The sequence below is a fragment of the Capricornis sumatraensis genome, chromosome 3, assembly GCF_032405125.1.
Source record: "Capricornis sumatraensis isolate serow.1 chromosome 3, serow.2, whole genome shotgun sequence".
Lineage (NCBI taxonomy): Eukaryota > Metazoa > Chordata > Mammalia > Artiodactyla > Bovidae > Capricornis > Capricornis sumatraensis.
This window is the reverse complement of record NC_091071.1, coordinates 42058608-42080623: the sequence shown is the minus strand read 5'-3', so window position 1 is coordinate 42080623 and position 22016 is coordinate 42058608. Positions and strand designations below refer to the sequence as shown.

Genomic DNA, 22016 nt, shown 5'->3' with positions numbered 1-22016 from the left:
TTAGAAAGTTAATGGCATTTATTGCTTTAAAAGATTAAAGAAGAAAAACCACATAATCACCTTAAGAGATGCAGAAAAAAAACCAGTTAAGAAAACTCAATGCAAGTTGATGATGTTGACAAAGAATAAATCAGTTGACCTGAGAAAGAAACGAAAAACTTTATTTAAGTCAATTTGAGGATTATAGCCCAGGAAGAGCATCTCAGAAAACTCTGAGAACTGTAAGAAGTCAAGGAAGAGTTATATAAGTTTTTTGAGACAGAGGGATGTTCACCAGTGACATATTATTGACAATTTACATGGCAACCAGATCTAAGCGTCATCATGGCAGGTCATGTGGCCCTATACAAGATCAAGAAAGAATGTTATCTTTTAAGGAGTTTTCTTGTTGGTGCTGGGAGAATGCTGCTCTTTATGGTTGAACTGGTATTCCATGAAGGGGAAGGCTGGTCCATTGTATAACACAGATACACAATGCACAGTATGTGGGAAGAGGGGGCCAAAGGGCAGACAAGAACTTTTCATGTTTAAATTTTTCTTGTCTTGTCATAAAATATTAATTTTATTTCACAATGATATTAGGAAATCGGGAATAGAAGAAAACATTTCTAACCTGTTTTAAAAAAGAAAAATTAGTCGCTCAGTCGTGTCCAACTCTTTGCGACCCCATGGACTCTAGCCTGCCACGCTCCTCTGTCCATGGGATTCTCCAGGCAAGAATACTGGAGTGGGTAGCCCACTGCCTTCCCCAGGGGATCTTCCCATCCTAGGGACTGAACCTGTGTCTCCTGCATTGCAGGCAGATTCTTTACCCTCTGAGCCACCAGGGAAGCCCAAACCTGTTAAAGAATATCTTAAAAAAAAAACCAAACTTTGTATTTTCTCAGAATATAATCATAGCATCTGAACACAGACCATTTTCTTTCTTCTCCTTTGATCCTTAACTCCTTATTCTCTTTATTGTAACTGCGGTCATGTGGCCCCAGCACACTGGAATACATACTGATCCCAGAAAGAAGCTATGAGCAAATAAGACCTCTCCATTTCCCAGTGCTCCAAAGAAATCCCTAGTCCCCTGAGACTCTTCACATACTTAAAAGAATTGCGTTCGGGCTAAGTCACTTCAGTAGTGTCCAGCTCTTTGCAACCCTATAAACTGTAGCCCGCCCGTCTCCTCTGTCCATGGGATTCTCCAGGCAAGAGTACTGGAGTGGGTTGCCATTCCCTTCTCCAGAGGATCCTCCACCCCCAGGGATGGAACCTGGGTTTCCTGCATTGCAGTCATTCTTTACCATCTGAGCCACCAGAGAAGCCTGGTGGAGAATTAGGTTGTAATTATTTGTCTAGTTAATTGCTGTGATTCAAAAGTATAATAACTTGCCTTATCTCTCTGAGAGGGTCAAGTAGTTACAGCCTGGCTTAGGTGCCCAGGTACTGAGGAGAAAGGCTGGTTATCTTGATCCAAGTGTTTACATTTCAAGGATAGTGAGGTCCAGGAGTCTTAAAAGTCTAGACCTAGGACCCTGGGGCTGCCTGGGTACAGATTCATCTACATACTAAAGGACTCAAATCTGGAGGGGATCCAGATCCCCTCTCTGAACAGATAGAAGTGATTTTTCTGAACCTCTCAACTGCGCAGCATCTGGCCACTCAAAAAAGACAAATTTCCATCAGTTCTCAGTGGGCTGGGTGGGCGTGGGGGAGGCCTGTGGAGGGTGTTTCATAGTTACTGTTACTGTGGGGTAATTAATAAAAAAACTAATTTAATGCATTGTGTGAGCTTTAGGACAAAGTTAATAACGCTTAATATTAAAAACCCAACAGAAACCCATGCATATATAGATTTTTTTTAATATGGCAAGTGCCATTGCACTTGGACTGTTGGTTATCCAAATGGGCAAAAAATGAAGTTACCTATTTAGCCCATACTAAAGCTATTTCAAACTGAATTAAGGACTTAACTGTTAAAATCAAAACTTTAAAATGTGAGGGAGTAACTTGGGGGTAGGAAAGGATTCTTTAAACAAGACAAAGAAGGTACTTATCATAAAAGATTGGCACTTTTTCTATTGAAATAGAAATCCATAAACTGAAAAGACAAGGCGCAAAACGAGATACTTGACACAAGCAACCGACAAGAATTTAACATTCCTTAGCGACTTCACTTTCACTTTTCACTTTCATGCATTGGAGAAGGAAATGGCAACCCACTCCAGTGTTCTTGCCTGGAGAATCCCAGAGATGGGGGAGCCTGTTGGGCTGCCGTCTATGGGGTCGCACAGGGTCGGACACGACTGAAGTGACTTAGCAGCAGCAGAGCGCTAAGAAACAGTACGAAAACAAACCCCACTGAGAAGAAAACTGGACCAACGACCAGAATAGGCACTTCCGGAAGAGGAAGCGTCGGCCAACACACGGAAAACCTACGAAAGAGGCTCTAACGCGCCGACGACCGCGGAACCGCAGCAGAGCAGCCAAAGCCCCAAGTGCAACAACTCGCCGGGCTGACCCGCACCGCCGTCAGTGTTGCTCGGCAACCATGCGGGCCGCAAGGCGGGGCCGGACCCGGAGCGCTTCCGCCTGGCCCGCCCCACCCGACCGGAAGTGACGCCAGAGGCGGGCCCGAGCGGCCTGCGGCGGCGCGGCAGCAGCTCCGGCAGCCTCGCGAGGGCGCGGCGGCAGGTGAGTAGCGCGTCCTCGTCCTCCTCGCGCGTGCGCGCCGCGGGGCTCGCGCGGTCCGCCCCCTCCCTGCCCGCAGCTTGTGGCCGCGCCACCGCGGGGTCCCAGGAGACCCCAGCCCCCAGGGCCCGATCGTGCTCGCGCCCACCGCCCGGCATTGGGGTCCGCGCGTGTCCGCGCCGCCCGGTGGGTGGAGGCGCTCCGAGCAGATCCGACTCCCGCAGCCCGGGCTTCAGTTCAGCCGCGCTTTTCCCCCAGGACAGGATTAACTCCCATCCCTCGTTAGCTGCTCGGGAGGCGAGCCAGCCATTGCTTCATGGGTTGCCTGGGGAGTAATTTTAAAATATGCTAAGACAGGATGTTCGTGAGCTGCCGCTAGCCACGGTCAGAGATCCACGTCCTGTTACTAGGACAGCGCCTGTCAGAGGACCGGCCCGGTAACCGAAGCTCAGCTGACGGTTACTTATCTATGGGGTGATCGCTCTCTGCAGCCGGTCTTCTAAGCAAAAACAAGGCAAGGTTGAAAAGGAAGAACGCTGTCTGTGAGACTTCACCTCCCCCGTGAACTGACTGCCTGGGAACTGACAGGCAAATCCTTGCAACCCTGTAATTTCAGCCGAGGAGCTTGTGCGATGGACTTGCTTCCTCCTAGGCTGCTGATTGCCTGGAGAATTCCATGGACAGAGGAGCCTGGCAGGCTACAGTCCCTGAGCGAAGGGGTAGGACACGGCTGAGCGACTCACTCACTCAGGCTGCTGATGTCCTGAGCCTCACCCAGACCTCTCCCCCTCCTCTCTTGCACTTTGACTGTGAGCCTGCAGTTACAGCACCTCAAGGGAACTCAAAAAGTGCCCCGAGGGGTGGGGGGTGGGGGTTGGGGTGGGGGAGGCAGTGAGACATGGTTGTCTATGCTGAGGATTTAGCACTTTATCAAGGAATTCCTGTTCTCAAGGAGCTTCAATTCTATGGGAAGATACAGATAGTAAGTACAATAAATTAGCTAAATTAGGAGCAGGAAAGGGTGAAATGAAAATGGCCCTGTTAGCAACCAAGTGGAGATTTGCTTGGGCATTTTACCAGTTCTCTGAGCTTTCGGCTTTGAGTGTCAAGCATCTATTAAAACTAGTTCAACCTCTGGAGGGACTCCACTGCCTTTCATTTAGGAATGTCCAGGGGACCAGAAACAGATGGGGTCAGCAGCTTAAATGAGACCATCAGGATCTGATGATGGCCTGACTAGTGGTCTCATTAGTACCACTACTTTCTCACATAACTCTTTAATCTGTTTATGTGTTGGCTTTCTTCTCAGGTTCCTGACTCTGTCCTACCTGCTAGTATTAGTTATCTGCTGCTCTGTAACAAATCAGCACAAAGTTTAATGAATTAAAACATCAAACATTTATTATCAGTTTCTGTGGGTCAGGAATTCATGAGTGACTTAGGTGATTATGGTTCAAGGACTCTCATGGGGTTGCAACCAAGATACTGGCTGGGGCCACAGTCCTCTAAAGTCTTGATTGGGACTGGAGGTTCTGACTCCAGGACAGCGTGCTCACTCAAGACCTCGGTGCCTTCTGGGCTGTTGGTTGGAGTCCTAATATCCTAGCTTGGGGGGCTTTTGCACAGGGCCCACGGCCTCCTCGCCTCAGAGCAGGACGTCAGAGAGGAGAGGATGGTGAAGCCACCACACCTTTATGAACTTGTTTTGCAATTTTGCTGGTTCTCCTGCCACACTCTATCTCCTAGCATCACTAAGCACAAAAGACTTCACCTTTTTATTTTTTTAAAAAACGATATGACCAAGGTATATTGGATATGCCTAGAATGTATCCAGTGGGTCTCTAACATATCTAGGAAGCAGAATTTTGGCTGGTTCTGGGTAGTCATAATGGGAAGGAAAGTGTTTTAGGGAAGTTTTAAGGGGCATAGTAGGCATTTATTTATTTACTTACTTATTGGCTGTGCTGGGTCTTTGTTGTGGCATTCGGGCTTAGTTGCTCTCCAGCACGTGGGATCTTAGTTCCCCTGCCAGGGGTCGAACCCACATCTCCTGCATTGAAAGGCAAGTTCCTAACCACTGGACTGCCAGAAAGGTCCTCAAAGACATCACCTTGAAGGAAGGCACATCAAAGAGCTTGTGAACTTATTTTAAAACCACTCCTATGGGAAGAGTGCCTCTTTGTAATTCCAGTTGGATCCTAACCCCTGTTGGCTAACTGATAGCTAACCCTAGACAAGGAGCTCTCCTCAGAGTTACCACAACCACAGTCGGCTTGTGGAAAAGTGCATTTACCCAGAGAAAATCCAGGTGCTCTTACAGAAAGAAGGGGTAGATGTGAGGTAGTCAAACTGACCCCGACATCTGATACATGCTCTATATTTCAGATGAGGTTTTAAAAGTCACCTGCTCCTGCACAGTGTATGCATTTATGAAAAAGCCCACAAAAAGAAAAACAACAACAACAAAAAATGCATTTATGAATTACTCTTCCAAGAAAAGTTTACAGGCAGACCATAGGAAGAATTGGACATTTATTGACAGGTGAATGTGTGTGTTTATTTTATGCCATGCACCATGCTTTATCCTGGGAAAACAAAGGCCACAAAGAAGGGATACCTTTTGAAGTTTCTGCCATCTGGGGCAGGTCTCACCAGTGGCTCAGTGAGTAAGGAGCAATGGCAGGTGCGGAGGGCGGGGTTTGGTTTGAGTGGGCGTTTAAAGCCTCATGACTGAGGGAACAGATGCTTGGTGTAGGGTTTGGGGAGAGATGACACTACAGGTTGGCAAGAGCCAGGTGGTGAAAAGACCTGCAGGCAAATTGTGAAGGGTTGGTCAAGAGTTTCAAGCAGGGGAATGACATAATCAGATGTTTTAGAAAGATGTCTCTTGCAGCATGAAGGCAGGGTTTTTTTTTGTTTTGTTTTGTTTTGTTTTAATCAAGATTTGAGAGGGCTACAGAAATCCAAGTGAGAAATTATGAAAGTATGACCTGAAGTAGTTGCTGTTGGTAGGAGAAGCTAATTTAAGAGGTAAGTTAGAATCTACAGGGTTTGTTGGTTGTTTCGAAATGTACTGGATACCTCACTCAAAATCAGTCTTTATAAAACCCACAAACTTAGTGAATTTTGTCCCTTTTCACTGTGTTAAATCCTTCATGGAATTTGGATATGGTGTCCGAAAAGAACACTGATTCCTAAAGGAATAACCAGGAAGCAGATGTTGAGAGTTCAAATGGCATGTCTCCAAAACTGGAGCAACTTTTTTAAAAACTGGAGGTGAGGCATGGTGGAGAAGAGTGCTGGTCTGTAGACGGAAACGGTTGGCTCTGTTAGAAATCACTGAACTGGGTGAGTGGAAGGGTGGGGCTAGTGCTCTCTGCGTTCACGAATCTCTAAACGTTTGTGTGCCGAAAGCTTTTAAAAAATAAGTAAACTCAAGTGAAGACCAACTTATAGGATTGATGAAAGAAAGGTGATCAAATAAGTTATTCTTTATCTTCTTAAAAGCTCTGCCTTCCCTAATGCGAGGACAAGAAGAAACACTGGTTTGTGGGGGAATCAGAAGAAATTAATCTGCCTTAGAACTCAGGTAAAAGGCTTCTTCCATGTGATTTCATGGATAAATCTGCAAAACCTTGTTCTGTGTAATAGTCACTCATCTGAAATACAGGTGGCTAGTCCTTCTTAGCTCACTCTTAGGCAGTGTTCCACCCACCCTCACCTGCTCTGACAGGTGTGGTCTTGAGTCTTGTGAAGGAAAGGGATTGTGCTGAGGTCTGGTCCCTAAGCACTGACCTGCCCGTGAAACATTTGTCTTTATCCGGTTGTCTTGAGATTATTTGCTTAGTGACAAGAGGAAATAGTTTTTCGGCTGTAAACAACTGAACACTGAAGTGGGCATTGTCTGACTTCTGCTTTGCTCAGCCGAAAACCCAGTTTGCCCAGTTGGGTTCTGAGGGCGTCTGTCACACGCGCGCCTCTGGTTGAGTGCTGTCGGAGCAGTCCTGATGTAAACACATTCCTAGACCGCTTGTGTATGTCATAGCTGGCTTTGGGGACGAGCGTTGGGGCACGTGTGCTGTAAGGTGGATTCGTGATTACAGGTCAGGAGGTCTGAGCACCAAGACAAGCTCTTGCGTGAAGCTTTCTCCCCACGTAACTGACACTTACCCAGCGTCTGCCGTGTGTTTGGCACCGGGAGTGTGCCTGCCCTAAAATAGCTCTCCGTCAGTGGCTTCAGGAGGAGTATCATGGGCGCTTTGAAGGAAAAAGGCCGAGTTCTCTGGTGGAAGGTGGCCCGCCCGGTCCATGGGGCTCACGCAGAGCTTCCTGAGGTTTGACGCGGTCCAGCCGAGGCTCGAGGCTCGAGAGGGCCTCCTGGCAGGGGACCCAGCCCCACAGAAGACTTGAAAACCAGCCCCCTTACTGGTCAGTCACAGCACAGCCAAGTGAGCAAAGGCAATGGACACGCGATCAGATGCTCTGTGTTCCGTCCTGTATGATTCCTGCCCCTTTGAAATATAAGCCCGCTGAGTGTGAGTTAGGGGGAAAGCTCCCCGCAGAGAGAAGCCTGCTCCTCCCTCACCCCCACCTTACGAGTCTCGCTGGACCTGATCTGTTCGATTAAATCTTGTCATGGTTTAATCCAGTGACAAAATCCTTTTGGTTTCTCTCACTAGCTGGTGAAGCTAAAGGAGTGAGGTTAACCTATAGTCAGAGTTTTTCCTGCGTGTTCCCTACATATTTTTCATGTTTTCTGATTCACAGTTACCTTTGATTGAAATAATACCTGCTTTGTGAGGCTGTCACCCTAGTAAGGTCAAGTAATCGAAGCAGCTATTCCTGTGTGAATGGAGGGAGGTAGTCTGTGTCTCCACCAGGACTTCTGGGCAAATACCAGCGGGTGCCTCCTTCCTTCTTCCCTCACAGAGCAGACTGTGGTTCCATGTTCTCAAAATTCTCAGCTAAAAGCAGAGTTAAGATTTTAAGGCATGCAGTTTAAACAAAAATTTTACTTACTTTAAGCCAATTTTTAAAAATATGCAAACAGCCTTTCTGTTTGAAGTGCTTAATTTTCAACATCTGACCTCTGATTCGTAGTCTGAAAATTCCTTTAAAAGAATGCAGTGGGGACTCCCCTGCTGGCTCAGTGGCTAAGAATCTGTCTTGCAATGCAGGGCACATGGGTTCAATCCCTGGTTGGGGAACTAAGATCCCACAAGCCTCTCTGCACAACCAAAAAAAAAAAAAAAGGAATGCTGTAATTTTGAACATTTTAAAATTGGGCAGGGGGTGGGGGTGGGGGACATGTTTCTTATTAAACTCCTCTAAAATGATCTCTCCAAAAAAAAGTTACCAAATTTTAGTTTAAAAAGTTAACCCCTGCTTTCATAATCCCTGTAGAATCGTCAGGTCTTTGTCGGGGCAATTCTCCCTTGTTAGACTCTTTGTTAGCCTTGTTAGATAGACTCTTTGTGCTTTCATTATGCATCAAAGTTAGGGTGAGGCTTTTTTATTTTTTATTTTTCTATTGTCTCTGACTCAGTAAACTCTTCTCAGAGAAAGAACTCTTGGAGGAAAAGGAGTTATTTCTTTTCTCCAAATACTGCATCTTCTTGCCCCTCCAAATGTTAACTCTTGCTGGGTGTTCTGTCCTTCCCTGCCTGGCAGGAGCGCAGGTTTGGCCTTGAGCAGACACACCCAAGGGAGCTGGGTGAGGCTTCTTAGTGCTGGGGGCGGTGGTGGGGCGGGCAGCTTTGAAAAGCATCACACAGTGATTGCATGTTTATCTCAAGCAGGTGATTCTTAGACTCATACCTTTTGCCTTAACAGATATCATCTAAATGGATTTTCTTTCTTACCTTTCACTTTTCCCTTCATTTCTTTTTTCTGTTGGTTTACTTTCATAGTTATTTGGGAAGCTCAGAAGCGTCAGGAGAAAAAAAAACCCAGTGACCAAAAATCCTGTGAATCAGCTTGATTTCTGTCGTTACGTCCCAGAGCAGCTTAGAAATGACAGAAAAGGACAGGGCTGCAAATGAGGTCAGGATTCAAATCGCTGAGCCTCAGGGCCTTGCCCTTTATTATCTTTTCATTCTCTGTTGTATCCTAACAGCTGTTATTTGAGGTGAAAGTCACTCAGCCGTGTCTGACTCTTTACGCCCCCATGGACTGTATAGTCCATGGGATTCTCCAGGCCAGAATACTGGAGAGGGTAGCCTTTACCTTCTCCAGGATCTTTCCAACCCAGGGATCAAACCCAGGTCTCCCGCCTTGCAGGTGGATTCTTTACCAGCTGAGCCACCAGGGAAGCCCAAGAATACTGGAATGGGTAGGCTATCTCTTCTCCAGTGGATCTTCCTGACCCAGGAATTGAACCAGGATCGCCTGCATTGCAGGCGTATTCTTTACCAGCTGAGCTATCAGGGAAGCCCCATTTGAGGTGAAAGTGGCTTCATTACCTCGGTGTCCGTGTGCCCAGCGCAGGCTGTGCTTTCCTTCAGCATCTGTTGCCCTAATGCTGATGAGGATGCATACACAAGGCTCCCACGCTGAGTTTTGCTAACGTAGAAAATATGCATTCCATGCCCAGGCTGTCTTGTCTTTCCAGCGGGCCCGTTACTGAGAGACCATCGGTGGGGGGCTGTGGGTCTGTCCTGTGTTGGCAGGTGAGGGGCTAATTAATCAACACACCTGGGTTTGGGCTTCATTCCGGGGTTAAGGTTGCAGAGGCTTCATTGCGGTATTAGAGGCAAAAGACCTGTTAAGTTTCTTTTATTCCCCCTTTGTGTGGAATTGAACCAGAACAGCTGTGATCTGAAACAGACCGGAAAGAAATCTGGGGTTCTCCGACTGACTGATCTAGCTCCGAGGAGACTTTGGGCAGTGTACTCTGCATCTGCCAGGCTCAGGGGTCGGGCTGGCACCCTGAGCCATTCTCAGCACCTTCAGTTGTGAGCGGTGCTGTGGGCACCCAGGCCAGGTCCAGGTGTGCCTTCAGCTTGGGGGACCCTGGAGCCCCGCCACGCCCTCATGGGCTCCCCTCCTGCCCAGGCAGGCCCTTCGTGACCTCAGACACCTGTGCTGTCTTCTTCGGGGACTTGCTGTACATGAGCAGCAGAGAACCAGAGGGACGTTCTCCCCATGGTGGGGAGAGAAGTGATTGCCATGGGGGGCCCGCAGAAGGGCAGTGATTGGTGTGAAATAGGCAGGGTGGAGGTTGACTGTTCTCAGAGGTCTTTGCAGAAACTCCACTGTGGTTGATGTTCTGCCAAGAACAAGCAGAACAAAGCACAAACAGTTCTCTGACTCTGGAGCAGAAGCTTCTAGATCAGGCAGCTCCAGGGCGGCGCCAGCACAAGGGGAGCTCTGACCCCCCTTCTTTATTATTTTTTAAACTGTGTACTTGGAACTAATTATAGGCTCACAAGATGTTACAGAAAGCTCTCAGGGCTGGCCCCGGCCAGTGGTGACGTCCTGCGTGGGGTTGGAGGCACTGTGGCGCAGACCCGCCTCCCCCGGCCGCCACCCTCCACACGCGCTCCCTTGTCCGTGCATCTGAGGACAGGGGCAGCCGGCAGCGCCGTGGGCGTGTGGGCCCCCACCCAACCCGAGAGCCCCGCCTGGCCTGTAGGGACCCAGCAAGGAGGAGGAGTCCAGGGAGTGGTCTAGAGTCTTGCCCCAGTCTTCTGTCTGTGCACGGTTTGTTTCCAGGTGAATCAAGTCTTGTTACTTGGTAAGGTTTCTCTCCTAAGAACACAAACCTTCCCCAGGAAGGAGCATAGTATCCTTCACCTGTTTGTTACAAAGTATCTTTAACTTGGAACTCTGTTAATGATTAAAAGGAAAAAAGTTATTCAGAGTAACTAGAGTGAGCTCTTGACTCAGGGAGGTGCCTGGCGTCCTGGCTCCTAAGCAGGATAGGCAGCAGGGCCGAGGGCCCGCGCTGCTTCGGCCTCCAGCCAGAGACCCCCTGGCCTGCCCCGGCACACTGTTAGCTCACAGGAGCCGAAACGGCTCTCGAAGACGCTGCAAAGTAGAGCTCAGTATTTCACTTTCCGGAGTGGTTTATCACTGGCCGTTTGGGCAGGCCCTGCCCGAGGTGAGGGCGGTGGCCTTTGGCCTCGCTCACAGGCGTGACTGGAGGCTTGGGGCCTGCGTGGCTGCACAGCAGGATGGAGAGCCTGTGCCGTCTCCGGACCCCTCCAGGGCCCTGGTGGGAGGTTGCGGTGCTGGAAACGGGGCGGCCCAGGGGATGGGCGGTCCACAGTGGATGCGCAACCGGAGGGGTGACCAGCGTGCCCCAGGAGCGTCCCACTGAGAGGGCCCGAGGCAGAGCCTGGTGCCAGCGCCGACTGCCCCCAGCCGTGGGCCTGCCGAGCTCCCGCCACATCGGGTCCCCAGTACCCACCGGTCTCTGAGTTTGGCTCTCCAGCTCCCCTCCATTCTGGCACTGTCTGCGTGACTTAGCCACTGCACCACGCAAACAACAACCTCTATCCAACAAATTCTCTTTCTACCAACATTAGCTGTGGTATTTTGGCGATCGGGAACCTTGGGTGGTGTAGCGAGGTCGGACAGGTACCTTGGACGGGGCACCAGAGAGCCCGCACCTGTCATGGGCCGCAGCTCTAGGGGCAGGTGGTAGCCTCCTGAACACGGTTTTTCATTAATGGTCTTTAGACGCTGGGAAGGCTTACGTGTAAGAGAGGGATTAGATGTGACTCCACAGCACAGAATCTGGGCCGGGAGCTGGTCACGGGAGGCAGATTTCAGCTCACAATACGGCAGGTTCCCAGCAACCAGGCCTGTGCATCCCCACACTGTCTGCAGGCCCCATACCATTCCTGTGCCACGCCTGCAGGCCAGCAGTGTGCTCAGTGTCCTTTAATACTTTGCTTTAGTCAACTCACTTTTTCTGGGTTTAATACACTTGACGAGAACTGCCCGCAGGGTCGGGGACACAGAGCTTGAGAGGGGGCCGCATCCCTAGTCCCCATGGCCGGGGCAGGCACAGCATCCCCCCCAACCCCGACTCCCACAGCTGTGCTGCTGCTGCGGATACCAAAGCGGGGCTGAAATGCCCACCACTTGGCAATAGAGGTAAGCCTACCAGCATGAGGGTGCTTGTCGGAAGTGCCCGGTATTGACGACCTGTCTATGAGCCGGCTTCCCATACCCTCTCTCCTGGTGCCCTGCTCCTCCCCTGCAGTCAGATGCTGGGCTGAGAGGAGGCCCTGGTCACAAGCTTTGCTCCATTTCCTGTGTTCAGCTCATTTCCTTGACAGGCTCACCTTTTCACGATATGAAAACTCCTGTCTCAACATTGAGGAGAAGGCACAGACATCTGGTTTTTCAGTTGTGGTAAGGTACATATAACATGGACCTTACTATTAGTGACATTTAGTACACGCATGAGGTCTGCAGCCATCGTTACATCACAAGACAAAGCAACGCCTGTTAGCAGCCGCCTCCCCCGCCCCGGCACGCACTCACTCACTTTCTGCGTCGAGGGAGCTGCCTGTTCTGGGCACACTGAATGAGGCTGTTCAGCGTGTGCCCTGTGTCTGCACAGTCTCACCGAGTGTTCACAGCTGTGCAGTACTCCGTCACGCGGGCAGACCCATGCTGCTTACCCACCGCCTGTAGAGAGACACTGGCGTTGTTCTAACAATGAAGCTCTGAATGTCTGTGTGCAGGTGCTCTGGGTCTCCTGGGGGGACGCCCAGGAGTGGTGCCACTGGGTCAGACCACTGCCCCGTGTCTGACCGTCTGAGGAGCTGCCAGGCCACCTCCACGGCAGCTGCCGTGATGCCCGCCCCCTCAGCCACATATGACTGTTTACCCAGGGTCTCCACCTCCTCCACGCTTAACATTTTTTTCACTTTATTACTAAAGCCGCTCTAGGGGGTGTATACACAGGTTTTTATTATATAAATAGAGAAAAGGCATTAAAGGGAGAAAGTAAAAAGTTTATACAGGGAATCGGTGCTCTCTGTGGCCTCTTCCTGCTTCCCTGACCCACCCCGTGGGAGCCCGTCACACCGTCCTGGTTTTGACCTCCAGCAGGGCCTCCCTCTCGGGTAGATGAGGATTTCACCCACTCAGGCCCTGTGATCCCCTGCGTCCTCTCAATGTGATCTGTGTCCATTAGGACACTGGTTTGGCTCTTTGCTACTGCTGCTGCTGCTGCTGCTAAGTCGCTTCAGTTGTGTCCAACTCTGTGGGACCCCATAGACAGCAGCCCACCAGGCTCCCCTATCCCTAGGATTCTCCAGGCAAGAACACTGGAGTGGGTTGCCATTTCCTTCTCCAATACATGAAAGTGAAAAGTGAAAGTGAAGTTGCTCAGTCATGTCCAACTGCAGCCTACCAGGCTCCTCCGTCCATGGGATTTTCCAGGCAAGAGTACTGGAGTGGGGTGCCATTACCTTCTCCGGTTTGGCTGTTTAAAAAGGATCAAAATAACAAATACCTGGCCTTACACAAGACAGAAGTGTGGGACTTCCCTGGTGGTCCAGCGGTTTATCTTCACTGCAGGGGGCTCGGGTTCGATCCCTGGCAGGGGAACTGAGATCCCACGTGCCAAGAGGCATGGCCAAAAGCTAAAATAACAGCAATGTGTTTCCTTCTTGCACAACGAAGAGCTCGGGGCTTGGTGATGGTGGTTTGCAGCTGTCAGTGGTTCACCTCTTCAGAAGGGTTTTCCACCGTGTCTTCCGAGCCAGCCTCCCCGGGTTCCCTCCCTGCTCACGCCTGGTGCACTTGGTGAGGGGGCAGGAAGGAGGCAGGTGGGCCCCACCCACGTTTCCAGCAACAGTTTGCTGCGCTATGTGTCAGAAGCTGTACCTGTGCTCTCCGTGTCTTTAGCACTCTAAGCCTCAGCCTCCTGAACACTGTTCCTTTTCTCAGGGACAGACGCAGGCCCCAGCAGGTCTCGCCCAATGCCCAGGTCACACCATGAGTAAGCGCAGCCCCTCCCTGGGGTCCAGCCCTCTCTCGGGGCAGGCGAGAGGCCGGTCAGAGGTGCCTCAGTTCATGGTTAATGTTTAACGTGTGCTTTGCTGTAGTCTCACCTGGCTGGCCTACCCAGGTCAGCAGGCAGGAGCCGTGGTCCCTGCTGCCTCTGAGACCACGGCCTCCCCGTCCAGAGCCCTTCTCCAGAGGAGCCGTGATGCTGTTGCCTCTCCTGGCTGATGGGCCACGGCCACGCCAGCTCCTGACCGCCTCTTCTTTTGTTGCCACCGCAGTGGCCGGGAGGTGAACTCAGGGATGTGCACACGATGACGGACGGCAAGGACTTGGAGGCCGAGATCCACCCACTCAAGAGCGAGAACAGGAAGGTGCCCGAGAACGCAGGGGCCCCGGCAGGAAAGGAGCCCCGAGGGACGCCGGCCCCGCAGACCCGCCTCTCGCGCTGCCGGACCGCGGCCTTCTTCCTCTCCCTGTTCGCCTGCCTCCTCGTGGTGTTCGTGGTCTCTTTCATCATCCCGTGTCCGGACCGGCCGGCGTCGCAGGGAGTGTGGAGGATCGATTACAACGCGGCAGGTGTGGGCGGCCGGGTGCCCTGGCGTCTCGGAAACGGGAGTGCCCTCGGGATGGTGGGTGGGGTCGGGAAAAGAAAGGGGCCCGTGTGGTTACTTTCCTGACTTAAAAAGATATTCGCAAGAGAGCACCTGGCAGAATAGATGCAGAGAAGGCCATCCCAAAGGCGAGAACCAGGCCGCCGGTCTCCTGACGGGCTCCAGCCCTCCCCGCTGACTGGTGCCCACGATCTGGGCCTGCAGCTGAATCTGCTTCCTGGGCACGTCCCTGCCCACAGGGTGCCATCCCGCATCAGGGGGCCTGCGTGCTCACAGCCTAGCAGTGCTGCTTTAAACAGACTGGAAGCCCTCTCTGGTGGAATAGGGCTTCCCTCATGGCTCAGTTGGTAAAGAATCCGCCTGCAGTGTGGGAGACCTGGGTTCGATCCCTGGGTTGGGAAGATCCCCTAGAGAAAGGAAAGGCTACCCACTCCAGTATCCTGGCCTGGAGAATTCCACCTACTATATAGGCCATGAGGTCACAAAGAGCTGGACACGACTGAGCAACTTTCACTTTCACTTTCTGGTGGAATAAGGGAAATGTCTTCCATGAGCCTCACTTACAGTTGGTTCTATTCAGAATTTGGTGCTTAATTTTGACAGCGAGCGGTAACATCTGCTTCTATGTTGATTTTTGTCAGGTTTCCTGAGAGGTAATTCATGTATCGTAATATCCACCTGTGTTGAGTGCATGACTCGGTGACCTGTAGTCAGTTGAAGGCCTGTGCACCTGGGCAGCTGTCTCTGCATCCAGCGTTGAGACTGCCCCCTCATTTCTGGCCGGCTCCTCGCCGTGGCCTGTCCCCACCACCGGCTCCTGTCTACATGCACGTCCCAGGCCTGGACATTTCACGTGAATGAAATCCTGTAAGACACATCTTCACTTCTCTCACATGAGTTCATCCGTGCGCTCGCGTGTTCCTCTGTGTGGACAGAGTGTTCATCCACTGGCCAGCCAGTGACCATTTGCATCGTTTCAGTTCCTGACTTTCATGAGCAACACTGCTGTGAACATTTGTGTACAAATCCTTATGTGGACGTGTCCTGTTTTCCTTGGGAAGACTGGCAGGAACAGGGTTGTTGAACCTCTCACTAAGTCCGGTTTGACTCTGGTCCCTTCCAGGCCTCTGTTTCATGTCCCCACTGGCCAACACTCGTCATGGTCTTTGCCGTGTGGCCTTCCTAGTGGGTGTGAAGTGGTATCTCACTGTGGTTCACGTTTCCCTGGTGACTAGCAATGTTCACGTGAATTATTGGCTGGTCTTACTCCTTCTGTGGTGAGCGTCTATTCATATCTTCCGCTCACTTAAAAGTATGATTGTCTTATTAACACAACATTGTTAATCAAATATATGTCAATCAAAAATTTTTAAGGTTTTTATATTAATATCTTCCAGGTACAAGTCTTCCATAACATGTATGACGTGCGAATATGTGTGACTCATCTGCGGCTTGTCTTTTCATTCTCATTAGGGTGTCTACTGAAGCACAAAAGTTTTAAATTTCGATGAAGTCAAATTTATCCATTTTTTTTAGTGTGGATTATGCTTTTGGTGTCTAAGAACTCTTTGCCTAAGTTAAGGCCATGAAGATTTTCTCCGGGTTTTCCCATTATAGTTCTTGCTCTGCCACTGAGGTCTGTGATCCACTCTGAAGTTGCCCGCGCCCCCACCCCGCCTGCTCAGAGGGCACTCGCGCATTTTCAGTCCCTCTGGCAGGAAGCTGCTGCTTTCTGATCTTAACCCCGTGTGGTCCCTGGCTGACGGAGGGTGGGCAGCCCAGAGCTCCGGTTATGAGTCTTAAATCAGTGCTTCCCCAATAATGTGTGCCTTCGATCTGCTCCCAGAGTCCTGAAATGGGAGCTTTTCACAGTTCTGTCTCATTTTAGTGTTATTTTTGGAGGAGAGGGTTTATTTGCCAAGCTCTTCACTACTTTATTCTGAAAGTCTTGTGTCCAGTATTCAGTTTTTATTTTTGTGGTAAAACGCGTATCACTGAAAAACACTGCCATTTTAGAGTAAACAGCTGAGTGGCATTCGTTCAGAAGACCGCGTGACCATCATCACTTTTTCGAAACTTTTGTCGTCTCAGAAGTTCTGTGGCCAGTGCAGGGCAGCTCTCCACCCGCCTTCTCGCCCAAGCCCCCCGCCCTCTGTGCTGCTTGTCTCTGGGGGTGGGGGTGGGGGCCTGTGCCTAGCCCCTCACGTGACTGGGGGTGTCTTTTGTGACTGAGGTGTCTTTTGTGACTGAGGCATCTTTTTGACTGGCTGACTACACTCGAGGCTCATCCATGCTGCAGCCTGATGCAGAATTTCACTCTTTTTTTATGGGTGAATGACAATCTGTTTTATGGATGGATCACATTTTGTTTATTCTTTGACCCATGGACACCTGGCTTTTTTCCATGTTTTGGCTTTTGTAAATAACGCAGCTGTGAACGTTCCTGTAAAAGTGACTACTTGAGTCCCTGCGTTCAGTTATGCTGGCTGTACACCCAAAGAGTGGAAGTGCCAGAGCCCAGGCTAATTCTGTGTTAACTTTCTGAGAAACTTCTGGGCTGTTTTCCACAGCAGCTGCCGCATTTTACATCCTCAGGAGCAAAAGACAAGGGCTCCAGGCCGGAAACTCTGGTTTTCTTTTATTTTAATAATCGCCATCCTAACAACTAGGAGGTGGTGTCTTATCACGGTTTTGATGTGCTTCCCTTATTACTAGTGATGTTGAGTGTCTTTCTGTGAGTTTATGGACTATTTGTACATCTTAGGAGAAACATCTTTTCCAGTCTTGCGCCTGTTTTTGAGTTGGGTTGCTTTTGTTGTTGCACACTCTGGATCCCCCTCATCAGGTGCACAGTCTGCAGACGCTTCATCCCTCTCTGTGGCTCTTTTCCCTCTCCTGACGGCGCCCCCGATCAGGTCCAGTTTGCCTGTTCTTCCCTTTTGTCACCTGTTTCTTTTGTTGGTTTGCCCCCATGTTTCTTTTTCTAAGAGTTTTATGGTTCTGGCTCTTCAGTTTAGGTCTTTGATCCATCTTGAGAAAATGTTTGTATCCAGGTTGAGGTAAGACATTCCTTCAGATGTCTGATTTTAAAGCATGTAGTTTGTAATCTGAGTCCTTGAACGGAGGAAGGGGTAGCCCCTGAGTGTGGACTCCAGATCCCAGGCTAATTAGGGCGGGCCTCGGCCCTGATAGAAGGTGCTGCCCAGGTGTCCTTGGCACCTAACGCCCCCTCTGGAGGGCATGGGGTCGCCAGCCCGTGGAGGCAGCACTGCCCTGCTTCCCTCCATGCGCGGCCGCACCCAGCTCCGGCCCCATGGCACAGAGCGGGACGCGCTGGGCCTGGCCTGGGAACGTGGCTGGTGTTTCCTTTCCAGTCGCCTATGACTTTCTGGCTGCAGAAGACGTGAACAAGGACAAGATCCAGGATATTCTCTTTCTTTATAAAAATACCAACAGCAGCCGCGGCAATTCCAGCCTTTCCTGTGCTGATGAAGGTACGTTTTGTTTTTATCCCAAAGCTGAGCGCTCCCTGCAGGAGGAGGAGGGGTCCCCTGGCCTGCTCGGGGTTTGGGGGAGGCAGCTGGAGGAAGTCCTGGACATGCCCACATCGCCCCCTCCCCGTCTGACCCCCAAGGACTTGGGGCCAAGGCCCAGGGTCACGCTGCAGCCAGCGGCTGCCCTCCCTCCAGGCTTTTCCTGCCCCTGCACCTTCGTGGCCGCTGTGTCCGGGGCCAGCGGCAGCGTCCTCTGGGAGAGGCCTGTGGCCCAGGATGGGGCCTTCGTGGAGTGCGGCATCCTGCAGCCCAGGGGCAGCACGGCGCCCTCTGCCTGTGTCGTCCTCGGCAGGCCCGGCTCTCTCGTCGCTGTGGACATGCTCACAGGTGGGCTGCTCCCTGCAGCAGGCCGCCCAGGCTCGAGGGTCTCAGGGCTGCACGCTCCTCAGGGCTCAGCTCGCCCTCCCCGGGGGCAGCGAATCTGGACAGAAGGGAAGGCACGGGCCTGGGGGCCGTGAGGAGTCACACTCCATTGTTCACCCCTCCAGTGCAGCTGCGGGCACCTGAGGCTGAGGCAGCCAGCTGCTGCCCACTCGCGGGGCAGGTGCAGGTACCAGGCCAGGTCTAGGGGGAGCAGGGTGTGCGCCGGTCCAGCTCAAGCCGTGAGGCGCATTCACGCCTTAAAGACAACAGGCCCAGATCCCTTTCCAAGGCCCTGAGGAATCCTGTGCCTTGACGCTAGGGTGGTTCAAGGTGGCACTTGCTTTATAAGCTGTGGTTTTAAGGACAGGCAGGAAAATAAAGAGGAAATGTTCTGAGAACACGTCTAAATACGGATGCGGGCAGGTTGTACCTGTGTCAGACACTGTCAGGTCAGCACGTGCAGTCCCCGGGTCCCCACCAGGCTGCACCTTCATTCTTGCCCGGTGCGTGCACGTGTGTGACCCCAGAGAGCAGCGGTGAGCCAGACCCTGCCCACCCGGGAAGGGGAGGTCCACGTCGGCCAACCTGCAAACACGCGGGCAAAGGAGGGGCCTGCCGCCAGAAGGACACCGTTGACGGTGCCTGCGGGCCACCTGGCGGTCACACACACAGTGCTTGGGTACTGTGTTCTGTTTCAGGGAAGACCTTGTGGAGCCAGCCCAGCAGCTTTGGGGGAAACGTGTCTGTCCTGAGCCCTCTGCTCCGCGTGCCTGACCTTGATGCCGACGGGGCCCCGGACCTGCTGGTCCTCATCCAGGAGGAGAACCAGGTACCGCCCCATCCCAGCTGTGCTGCCTCCCCATCGGGGCCTCGTCCGGGGCCCTGAGACGGGCAGAGAGCGCGCTCCCCGCCAGAGCTGCAGGCAGCCCTCTGGCCCCCAGCCTCATCAGCCCTGGACGCCCCGCCGGCGCACTGAGCCCCGTCTCCTCCCCTCATGCTACAGGTCAACGGCTCCATCTACTCGGGTGGCACCGGGCAGCAGGTCAGCCCCCCGGACAGCCTGGGTGTGGACGGTGCCAGCGGCTCCATCCTCCACGTCACCAGGGCGGGGGCCCACTACATCCTCGTCCCCTGCGGTACGTGGCGCCCGCGGCCCCAGGATGGCCTCCTCCACGGGCCTGCTGGCACCTGGGTGGAGACGGGTGTGGGGCTGGCTGTGCCTCCAGGGATGCGAGGGCCTCGCCGCTGAGAGGGGACGAGGCTCTTCTGTGTTCCCAGGCACCGCCCTCTGTAGCCGCTCCATTAAGGGCCTGTACGAGAAGGTCAGCAGGAGGCACAGCCCGCTCAAGAGCGACCCCCTCTGGGAGGACATGCTCAGCGCCACGTCGCACAGGCTGGTTGTGCACAGGTGGGGGGAGCGAGGAGCCGTGGGGGGCACAGGCCGTGTGCCAGGGGTCTAGGGTCACCCTGGGCTCAAACTCAGAAACCTGGCGCCTAGAAGTGGAATAAAAACTGGGAAAAGATGGGTGCCCCCGGGCTCGCTGGTCTCTGCATCCAGTGAGGTTCTCTTGTTATCCTGAAACTGGAGAAGCAAGAAACGTGAGGTTCCTCCCTGGGAGCCCCACAGGCGTGCTGGGGAGTCGGGGGAGAGGATGGGGAGCATCCCGCCCCAGCCCTGCGGGGGCCCCCTCCCACCCCTCCCACCCCTGCAGCTCAGGGGCCATCCGCTACCTGATGAATGTGCCAGGGAAGGCGGGCGATGACCTGCTTCTCGTGAGCACCGAGGCCTGCGTGCTGCTGGACGGGCAGGACCTGACGCCCAGGTGGACCTTTGGGACAACCCAGGTCCTGAGGTATGGGGTCCTTCTGCAGAGAGCCGGGCCCCCCAGCCTGTCCCCTTGTGGAGACCTGGGGACAATGCCACTGCCTGTCACCTGGTGCCACCCTGGTGGGGGGGGGGGTCGTGAGAACCCCGCTGATGACAGCAGCCCCTCCTCACTGGCACGCCCCATCCCAGGCACCTCCTCACAGAGGCCCTGCATGAGCCCCCTCTCTGCTCTCCTAGAAAACCCGTTCTTGGACACTACAAACCCGACACCCCAGCCGTGCTTGTCGAGAATGGGACCGGCTCCGACAGACAGGTCGGCGGCACTTCCTCCAGCCTCGGCTCTATTCACAGCTGGGAGCAGGACCAGGGCCCCGCGAGCCGCCCCCAGGGCTGCAACCTGTCCTCTGCCTCCGACAGGTGCTGCTCCTGGATCTTGGCTCTGGGGCCGTCCTGTGGAGCCAGGTCCTCCAAGGCCTCCCTGGGGACCCGCCGTCCGCCAGCCTGCCCACCGCAGACCACCGCTCCGCCTTTTTCTTCTGGGGCGTCCATGAGCCGACTGACTCCAACCAGACGGTACAGTCTTGGGTTCTGGCTGACAACACAGGGCAGACCCAGTGGCTGGGGGCATGCAAGGAGACAGAATCCCCCGGAGCTGGCAGAGACGAGGGGCAGTGGGAGGACGGGGGTGGCCGGGCAGCAGCCGGAAGACCCCCGAGGAGGGTCAGGCGGGGAAGGGGGCAGGAGGTGGGTGCAGAGCTGGCACTGGCATTTCCCGGGACCCCAGCGGACACAGCTCTGGGCGGGGCCTCGAATGTGAGCGTTGGCCTTGCCCTCCACCCCGCACTCACACAGGAGCCCAGAGCCGCCGGGCACCACCTGTACATGCTCCACCCCACGCTGCCCGGCGTCCTGCTGGAGCTTGACAGCGTCTCCGCCCCCATCGTCGCCTTCCAGGGTGAGTGCGCCCCCCGTGGGCCTGGGCCTGCCAGCTGCAGGAAGCCCACCCTGGCCAGATCCCCGCCCTGATTGCTGTGTCCCCGCAGTGGTTCTGCTGGAGCCGGGCCGCCACGCTGCCTACATACTCCTGACGGGCCCAGCCAGCCCCAACCCGCCAGGCCTGGTCTCTGTGACCAAACAAAAGGTGCAGGACCTCGTCCTGGGCGGCAGGGTGGTCCGCCTGGCCGAGGGTGGCCCCGAGAGCGACCAGGCCGTCCGGGACCGGCTCTCCCGCCTGCGGTACCGAAGCGAGGCCTAGACAGGCCAGCAGAGCCCACGGGGAGGAGGCCGCTGCAGTCACACGTCCCAAGACGTTGGTCCATCACTTAGTCTACGTGCTGACTCCTGACCTGGCCACACACTCTGCACGGGTCCCGCTACCCCAGGGACACTCAGGTCCTCACCCATCCCCTGTCCAAGCCCCTCGGGGTTTCCCTGGGAAGGGCCCAGGCTGACAGCAGCTCACCCTTGCCCCTCCACGCCTGGCTGGAGACAGCCGCCTAAGTCCCCTCCCCTTTCCGTCTGAGCCTCGCCTTCTCTGCACTGTCTCCCGGGGTCACGGCTCCTCGGGGCGGTAGGCCACTCCAGACCCCCACATGGTTGTGGTGAGTTACCCGGACAGCCCGTGACAGGCCACGAGGAATGGACCTGGCAGGAGGACGTGCCGTGTGGAGCTGTGAGTGCCCTGAGGACCTGGCCGGCATATACCTGGCTCCACACGCACCCCTGGATGCACACCAGGGCTCCTTGTCCCTCAGGGGTCCCTGCAGCCCTGACTGTGGCCAGCGGCCCCTCCTTCCTGGTGCTGGGACATCCCCCCACCCCAGTTGGTGTCACCTCTGTGCCTTGTTCGCCCCAGACTTCCTGGTGCTGTGGGGCTCCGCCATGACCAGACAAGAGCACGCAGCCTGATGGCCCTGGGCACCTCGGGAAGAAATCAGAATAAACACTGGTTTTGCACCATCAGGAAAGCCCTATATGTGCCTGTGTCTCTGCTGAATCGGTGGGAAGTCT

General features: G+C 53.6%; 1 protein-coding gene across 3 annotated transcripts; it reads left to right on the top strand.

Moving 5' to 3' along the window:
• Nucleotides 1–2639: 2639 nt before the first annotated feature.
• FAM234A (family with sequence similarity 234 member A) lies at nucleotides 2640–21918 on the top strand. 3 transcript variants are annotated; one of them, XM_068967781.1, is made up of 12 exons: nucleotides 2640–2682; nucleotides 13929–14226; nucleotides 17636–17755; nucleotides 17951–18142; nucleotides 18877–19007; nucleotides 19182–19314; nucleotides 19457–19586; nucleotides 19891–20031; nucleotides 20244–20319; nucleotides 20424–20579; nucleotides 20859–20961; nucleotides 21050–21918. In XM_068967781.1, the coding sequence occupies exons 2-12, from the start codon at nucleotides 13962–13964 to the stop codon at nucleotides 21259–21261; spliced, it is 1659 nt and encodes a 552-aa protein (XP_068823882.1). In that variant the 5' UTR covers nucleotides 2640–2682; nucleotides 13929–13961; the 3' UTR covers nucleotides 21262–21918. The 3 variants fall into 3 exon arrangements, with proteins under 3 accessions (XP_068823882.1, XP_068823883.1, XP_068823885.1); XM_068967782.1 differs by lacking the exon at nucleotides 17951–18142; XM_068967784.1 differs by lacking the exons at nucleotides 17636–17755; nucleotides 17951–18142.
• The last annotated feature ends 98 nt before the right edge of the window (nucleotides 21919–22016 follow it).

Bases quoted from the DNA above. Each gene is read 5' to 3' on its own strand.
- FAM234A (XM_068967781.1), top strand. From the start codon at position 13,962: ATGACGGACGGCAAGGACTTGGAGGCCGAGATCCACCCACTCAAGAGC. The intron at 18,143-18,876 runs GTGGGCTGCTCC...GTTCTGTTTCAG, and splicing joins CGCTGTGGACATGCTCACAG to GGAAGACCTTGTGGAGCCAG. The intron at 20,320-20,423 runs GTCGGCGGCACT...TGCCTCCGACAG, and splicing joins GGACCGGCTCCGACAGACAG to GTGCTGCTCCTGGATCTTGG.